Genomic DNA, 8,113 nt, shown 5'->3' with positions numbered 1-8,113 from the left:
TTACCCAAAAGTCAACTATTGGTCAACAATTTTCACTTTAAGCCTCTAATTTTCTCAAAACCAATCCCGATCTACTAGGGAACCGTGCTACCCATTCCCACGAGTCAAACACACTCCAACGGAGCTGGGTGAAGGGTCAACAAGGGTAAAAGGGTCAAAAAACCTAAACGGCCAAATGGGTCATTACAGGTATATAGATCAAACTCGAAGCAGTTAAGAAAGTCAAACTCCATATGCCAATTTTCAACCTCCATATGCCAGTTTTGTTGAAAATATTTTATTGATAAACTATATAAACCTGTGAATGCTCCCTACAATCTCTCTTGTTATGAAAAAAGCTAGTAGCATTCCTATTTATAATAGTATGAGACCTACTTTAACTCAAAACATGAAACTTATTCCTATATATATTTGACTATAAATTCTAACTAGTCATGGATTAAAATACCGCCTAACTAATTCTGGTTTCCTACAACTTTGAATTATTTATTCCAACAATGATAGTCACGGAAGAAAGTCCATACTTTTAGTACAGTCCCACAAAAAAGAGGAAGATAATTTTGATATTTGAAAGAGAGAATTTTACAATTTGAAACATAAGTTTGGAAATATGTCAAGTGAAACAATAATTTTTACTCAAAATTTTATTATTATTTTTTAAAAAGAATCTCGTCCAAAATCATGATCGCAAGTGAAAAAGTCAAAAATTTTGTTCTCATTTTTTCTTTAACCGAAATAAATAAAAAGCCTCATTTCTTTTATTTCTTTCAAATTGTTTCATCCAGACAAACGACTCCATAAAAAGTAAAATTTTGATATTTCTATAATAGTTAGGAGCAGATCAAAATTTTAAAAAATTTGTAACTAATTTTGGACCAAAAGAAAGTTTGGAACAACTTTTGGACCAAAAAAAAAGCCTGTAACAAACCCTAGTCCCTTACATCTCATATATATATGCACTGATGTTTACTGGTCCCTCTCATTCTTAACACAACTGAATCTATTGCGGCTGATATGAAGGCAGCTCACAACAATGAACAAGAGGATGATGACCATGATGATGGAATCCGTTTCCAACATGAATTGTCTTCATGGATTCTTCATAATTGGTTCAATGATTCACCAAGTTAATTGGTAAGTTTTTCTCTTCACTTTCTTTCCTTTATTTGATGACGCGTTCATTTATGCCTAGGTGTTTAAATAAATTATCTCTTGCAAATACTATGGTTCCTTTAAAATATTCACGATTGAAAAGAACATTTTAATTTTATTAGTTGTTGTATCTTTTTTAATAGAAGTTAAGTCGCCTGATATTAAGTCTTTCAAACTTAATTTTTTTATTAGATTCAAAAGATTTCTCTTACCTAGAACAAATGGTTAATTCAACATTGAATGAAGAGATACAATTCAAATTTCCTAATCTGAAAGCTGAAATAAACAATAACCAATGGTTCAATTTTTTTTCTGTTTGTGTGTTCACATTTGGTAGAAGTAGTATCAGTTGTGTTTAATCAATGGACTAAACATATCTATATACCTACATAAAAGCAGGACATTAGCCCGGTGACGTGACATAACTAAAACGCAGAAATGGTATTTATCTTTTTTTTTACAATTTTTTGACAATTAATTCCATTTCACGGGTAAATCAAACTGTACGAAAGTAAAAGCGGCGCTTTGCAACCCAGCCTATTGAAATTCCTCCTTTTTCCCTACCATTCCTCTCTCTCTCTCTTCATTCATTGACACTCAGCGGAAAAAGAGAAATCTACGGTTTCAAAATTCTATGAAAACCGTTTGAAGTCAAAAACCTGACTAATCTTCATCTGAAATCCAACTAATTTAATTAGATACTCATGGTGTGACATAACATTAAATTTGTCCATAGCTTGTGATATCTTTTGCATATCTTCTCCGAGTTTCTGGTCCATGGATATTTCAAGTTCTTGCAGTGCCTTTTCTTGATGCTCTAAAAATCCAACAAAAAGAATTATGAAGATATTTCACCTGTAGCTCTAGCTTTCTAGATATAAAGCTACTCCGAATATTTAAAAACACATCAAGCACACAATTAGATTAACATTCTTCTTACATATTAACTAACATTCTCATTTGAAATTGCAATTCTAAACATATCATGTTGTGGCATTCTTTTTGCATAGTTGTGTACTTGTGTTAGTGGAGCTACTATTATCTATTTTACCAAGGAACTCCATTTCTAAATTGAGTATCTCCATGCTCACATGAAAATCTGCTCATTAGATCCTATGTTGTCTGCTTTTGCTTCACTTGCCTGGCTTTCCGCTAAATGTGCTGCTCAACCAGAGCATCTTTTGTCATCCTTCTGATATTTCATGTCTTTCAAAATTTGGGGCAACTCATCTATTTTTGGAGAGGTCTCAATTATATGAATTTCGGTATGACGTCCCTTCCTATCAGTAGATTGAAGATTGATTGGCTTCTCTAATCTAGATGATACTTCCTTCGACAGCACATTTTGATCACCATTTTTGTTCCCTCTTCTTTGCATGAGCACTGCGAGGTAGAAGAGTATCGATGCTTGGTAAGAACTACTTGCTTTACTCCATTTGAAAAATCTTTTGAAGGTGCTTCATTTTTTAACTTCGTAGAATTTTTCTCACCAAGTATGGATTGGTTCATGGAAGACCGCTTCTTCTTTGAACTTGCTGCACCGTTCCTTGGTTTGGGTGAAGTCATGGTTTCCACTTTATTATTAGAACTTTCTTGGCAGTATGGATGTAATTGAGTGTGTTTCTTGCCTTAGCATGCTTTCAACAAATCTTGGAGAAGATCAGATGCTTGCTGTAGTATGCATATTCCATTCAGCTACAAGAGCTCTTGAAAATTATCAAAATGGAAATGTGAATTGCGCTAGTGCTCTTGACATATTACCATCTAAGCTTAGAATTTCCATCAATGGTCGATATTTGGTTATATGCCTTGAGTATATAAGGTAAAACCATTTCTTTCTCTGGATTATTTTATATTCAACTGTTTTTAATTATTACATATGATTTTAGAATTTTCAATCCAGGTAACACATTATTTTACAGCCATGTCTGGTCAATGCTATATGGAAAAAAGAATGTCTAAGGTACTTGCTTTTTCTTTCATGCCATATACATGAGGAGTCAGCAGTGATCCCCAAAGAGAATTTTTTCTTTTGCACCCTACTTTATCTAACGGAGAAACTTCTTTAGGTTTTTGGGTTACACGGTTAATACGATAGTCCTTCCTACAAAGCATTACTGCTTCAGATCATGGTCTTCGGGAAATATTATTTTATCAGATACTCGGTAAGCTTCGAGTAGTTTTGAGTTGGATTTAATGTAGTTTGGGTTGGAGAATCTTAGATATTGATGAAAAAAAAAAGATATAGTTGTTTAGTGTTACTTTGTTTGAGTAATTGATTGGTAGCACGCTGTGCTGGAATTAGCAATGAACTTGTAATCGCTTTTAATGACGGGTACTAGTGTTGTAAAATAGGCACTGCCTGCCAATTCTTTTTTTTTTTTGCACAGAAAATCAACCGACATCTGTCCATTTTTTCTAGAAAATTAAAAATACCGACTGATGTCGGCTAGTTTGTTTAACAAAAAAGTCACAAATTAGAAAACCTACCGGCATCGGTCGGTATTTAAAAAAAAATAATTAAAAATGTACAAAATCGATCAAAGTCGATCGATAGTTTTTTTAAAATAAAATAAATAAACCGACCAACTTGGGAACTCGACTGAACTTGGTCGATTTTATATACTGACTAAGAGCCCGTTTGGATTGGCTTATAAGTTGCTTATAAGCTGTTTTCAGTTTTTTTGAGTGTTTGGCTGGTCAGCTTAAAGTCATTTTGTGCTTAAAATAAGCTCAAAAAAATAATTGGGTCAATTTAACTTAGCTTATCTAAAACAGCTTATAAGCTGTTTTCAGCTTATAAGCCGTCAAAAAAAATAAGTTGGCCTATCCCAACTTATTTTTTTTAGCTTATAAGCTGTTTGCAGCTTATAGGCATAAGCCCATCCAAACAGGCTCTAAGAGCCCGTTTGGATTGGCTTACAGCTTAAAGCTGTTTGCAGCTTATAAGCTGAAAAAAATAAGTTGGGGTAGTCCAAACTTATTTTTTTTGGCTTATAAGCTGTTTTCAGCTTATAAGCTGCTTTAGATAAACTAAGTCAAATGAGTCCAATTATTTTTTTGAGCTTATTTTAAGCATAAAATGACTTTAAGCTGGCCAGTCAAACACTCAAAAAAGCTGAAAACAGCTTATAAGCCAACTTATAAGCCAATCCAAACGGGCTCTAAGTCGTTTCTGACCAATCGATTTTAGATCAATTTTTGGTCAGTTTTTCTGAAAATTCGACTGCAATCAATTTGGGAGGTCGGTTTTCGCCTTATTTTTAGTAATGTGACTTCAAATATTTCTTGTTTGTCGCTGGAATTGAAGAGTTCAATTGATTTTCAAGCTTTTCTAACAACATTCATTTTTTTCAAGCTTTTTAATAATCATGAACTTTTTGTTTTTCATGTAAAGTGAAAAAAAAAATCAATTCAAACCCGAAATTAATGAAGAGAAAATATCTGATAATCTCAAATTCTAGATAAAGAGAAGAAAACAGAGGTAAAGAAGAAGAAGCCGAAGCGAAGCCACCTCTTGTTTGAAGTTACCTAATAGTGAGTATCACCTAAGTATTTAGAAAAAGTGGGTACAAATTAAATGGGGGCAACCAAATAGGGAACCCCGTGAAACTTTTACTATCACGAGGGACCAGTGTTCGTGTTTGAGCATGTGGCATGTTTTCCTGATTACTAAGTTATTTTACCTGCTATGAACGGTTGAGATTGCCTTATATTGTATTGCTTTGATGCATGATATTTTAAAAACTTGGTTCAACGGTTTTGACTTATTGGGCTCTTAGCTGAACACTGACTGCTTTGTACATATTTGTCGTCTAGTATTTTATCTTAGCTAAACCATTTTTTATCTTTTTCACCCTCCATGATTTGTCCACGTATTGCACTACTTTAATTTGTAATAGATTTATTGTTTAATGCAGCCACTTGCCCTAATCATTGTCGAGAAAATAAAACATAAGGTAAGGTTCACAAATATGCAATACTCTACTGGTCCTAGAGTGATATTTCAGACATTTTCTTATTATAGAAAAATATATATCTTCGCTATTGGAAAAAAGTTTCACAAAAATATTAATTATTTCTTATTGTTGCTGAATGTAATGAAACTTTTCAAGTAGTTAACAAGAAAATAAATATCGTAATATTTGGAGGGATGCATTTTCTCTTAGTTTGACAATATGGTACTTGGAGCATTGCTTCCTTCATTCTACATGTGATTTATTGAATAATCGAAGAGATATGCATATTCAACTCCGTTTAAGCTTTAAAATGGAAGACCCTTTACCAGAAGTGTCTTTTCTTTTCCAAAGATGTGACGCAAATTTAGGCAATCATTCTTGTATTAGGCAAAATTCGTAGGATACACACAAATTTAGTGGTGGCACATGGCAACGATGACGAGTCGGACTTGAGTCAGCAAAAGAGATTCCTTGGGAACGTTCGGGCTGCACCAGAGACACAATAAGGCTCCTTGTTCCACAAAATTAAAGAAGTTTTCAAAGCCCAACGGTTAGCGATTACACAAAGACCTTGAGCCTTCCACGGGCCATTAATGAGCATAACTGCAATCTTTATTACTCATCATTGCCCTAGCATTGCTATCGATATTAATAGGGACACAATTCATGGAGTGTGTTCCCAATAGCTCAAGTATAAATAGGAGTTTTCATTTCATTGTAACATCATCTGAAACTTCACACAGAAAATACATCATACTTACATTGTTCTCAGCTTTTTCTTGTTCTTATACAATTTAGCAAAGGCTTCAACTATATGCTTGACCAGAGACTCTAGCTCAAAGCTTCTCCAAGGCTCAAGCTATTTACTTTGATTATTTTTTTAATTATATTTTAATAATCTTATTTACTATTGCTAATTATCTCATAATTTTGTCATATTGATACACGTGTCCTTGACCACGTAAACAAATTCAACTGCACCGATTTACTGGTAAACAGTTTGGTGCCTACCGTGGGGTCTGGACAATAGTGGTATCATTGTGACCTTGTCTATTGTACTATCCTTTCTTTGAATTATGGTTGCTATAGCATCTACTTTGGATAGGTCGAGGACTAGCAACAATCAAACTCAGCTCACTACTCGAAACAACGGTAATAACGAGTGCATCGGCCTATTTGGCCTTCCTCTCCGTCTCCCTGCAGCAGTTGGTGCGTCGACCTAGAACGCGGATGGCATAGCCCTGGGAGATGCTTCCGAGGAGGAAACTCTGACTGACTAAACCCCCATAGAACTGATGCAGAACAGGAGGGCACAACAGCAGGCGATGATGGAAGAAATGGAAGACATGAAGCAACTTATCACAGCGCTATCATCCAACCCTGAAGCATGGACTAGAATGCCTGGAGGGACACTCCTGGCACCAGTAAATGGCAACAACGTGCCCGGGAGAGGTCAAAATGAGTTAAGAAACGGTGATGCGGCAGGAAGCAAGTCTGCCCCAGACGACCCTTTTCGGGCACAAGTCCTACGGTTCATGGCAGACATCACCGATAAGATGGATAAGACCGCCAAAGAAGCGGAAAAGAATGCTAAAGAGTTCCATCGGTGGATGATTCAAATCCCAAGGGCCCCACCGGTTATTGAGGGCTCGGATGCAAAGAAATACATCCAATTAGCGCCTAAGCCCGAGGCCGCGCCAGAGCTAATCTTGAAAAGGTTCAAAATGCCAAATATACCAAAGTATGATGGGACAACGGATCCGCAGGAGCACATAATGGCTCACACTATGGCGGTCAAAGGGAATGATTTAAAAGTAAAGGAGATAGAATCAGTCTTGATCAAGAATGTGGCGAGATGTTGACCAAGGGCGTCCTAACCTAGTACTCTTTTTTACCCGAACCTGCACTTGTTGTCTTTTAGTGTTTTTGTAAATGATTAATGGTATGAGATATGGTTTGCCTGACGGGAGTTGTGTGCTAGGTGCCAATCACGTCTAGGATGTATTTTGGGCGTGACATTTTTTGAGTAAATTGTTATTGTTTTGCACTAAATATCTAATCACAAGGCAAACCGACTAACTCAATCTCCTTTGTTGGACAATTACTTCGTGCGTTGATATGACCATGATCAAGATTACGACTCATTTGTAACATGGTTTAAAAATTACATAAGTGTTGTACAATATTTTCATAAAGTTTAAATAATTAAAAAAAGTGCACATTATGCTGCTAACTTCCTGGTTCCTTTTAGTAATGAATTTCTCTTCTTTTCTTTTTGCCAATTAACTTTTCTTAACTATACATAAGTATTGAGACCCAGACCTGGTTACTTTTTCTCATGAACTTATCTTCTTTTCGTTTTGCCAATTAACTTTCCCTTAATTGATATGATTTATATTTGTTAAATTACATTCATATAAGTACATGTCGGGACTGAGCCTCGTCGGGAAGAAATAATTTCACTGTTAAAAGATTTTAGCACCAGCATTTGACTTTTATTTTCTTTCTTTTATCGGGAGACACAGGAAGGGGATTGGGTTACGTTAAAAAGTGTAAATAGGTTATTTTACAGCAATGGTGATGATGACAGCGACATGTTGGTGGTGTATGGTGGTAGGGTGAAAGAATTAAGAAGAAGTGAAAAATTATATTAATAAAAAGAGCTTTTCACGCACCTTTGTAGGTGTATTACACACACCATGTCATAGCAATGTCGGCGTCTTATAGGAATAAGTCCAATTACAGTGTAAAAGTGAAAGATGCAAACAAGTGTAAGGGACTGTTTCTACCCTATATATGTAGTGGTAATATCCAATTGACATATTGCGCATGATGAAACCAATGTCTTTCACTTTAGTAGGGTACTTTTCACATGATTATTCCATTTCAACCTCATCTTTAAATAGAGTACTGACACCTCTAATGAAAGGGATAGAATTTTAATCAATGTACACTCTTAGTGAAATTTCTACAATTTCAATGTTCTCTTTATATTCCAAAAG

The 8,113-nt window shown here is 35.2% G+C and overlaps 1 protein-coding gene across 18 annotated transcripts; it reads left to right on the top strand.

Annotated features, from left to right (window-relative positions):
• Nucleotides 1-891: 891 nt before the first annotated feature.
• Nucleotides 892-7,008, top strand: LOC132611354 (uncharacterized). Of its 18 annotated transcripts, none has more exons than XR_009571599.1 (4): nt 922-2,974; nt 3,056-3,115; nt 3,222-3,317; nt 5,499-6,014. XR_009571599.1 is itself a non-coding variant. In XM_060325784.1 (3 exons), the coding sequence occupies exons 1-3, from the start codon at nt 1,034-1,036 to the stop codon at nt 3,112-3,114; spliced, it is 363 nt and encodes a 120-aa protein (XP_060181767.1). In that variant the 5' UTR covers nt 956-1,033; the 3' UTR covers nt 3,115-3,530. The 18 variants fall into 18 exon arrangements, 4 of the variants coding, with proteins under 4 accessions (XP_060181766.1, XP_060181767.1, XP_060181770.1 ...); XR_009571597.1 differs by lacking the exon at nt 5,499-6,014 and adding an exon at nt 5,073-5,492; XR_009571600.1 differs by lacking the exon at nt 5,499-6,014 and adding an exon at nt 4,617-4,922.
• Nucleotides 7,009-8,113: the final 1,105 nt, after the last annotated feature.

Source organism: Lycium barbarum, chromosome 9 (assembly GCF_019175385.1).
Source record: "Lycium barbarum isolate Lr01 chromosome 9, ASM1917538v2, whole genome shotgun sequence".
Lineage (NCBI taxonomy): Eukaryota > Viridiplantae > Streptophyta > Magnoliopsida > Solanales > Solanaceae > Lycium > Lycium barbarum.
Note: the sequence above shows the minus strand (reverse complement) of the source record. Positions and strands in the feature narration are given on the sequence as shown.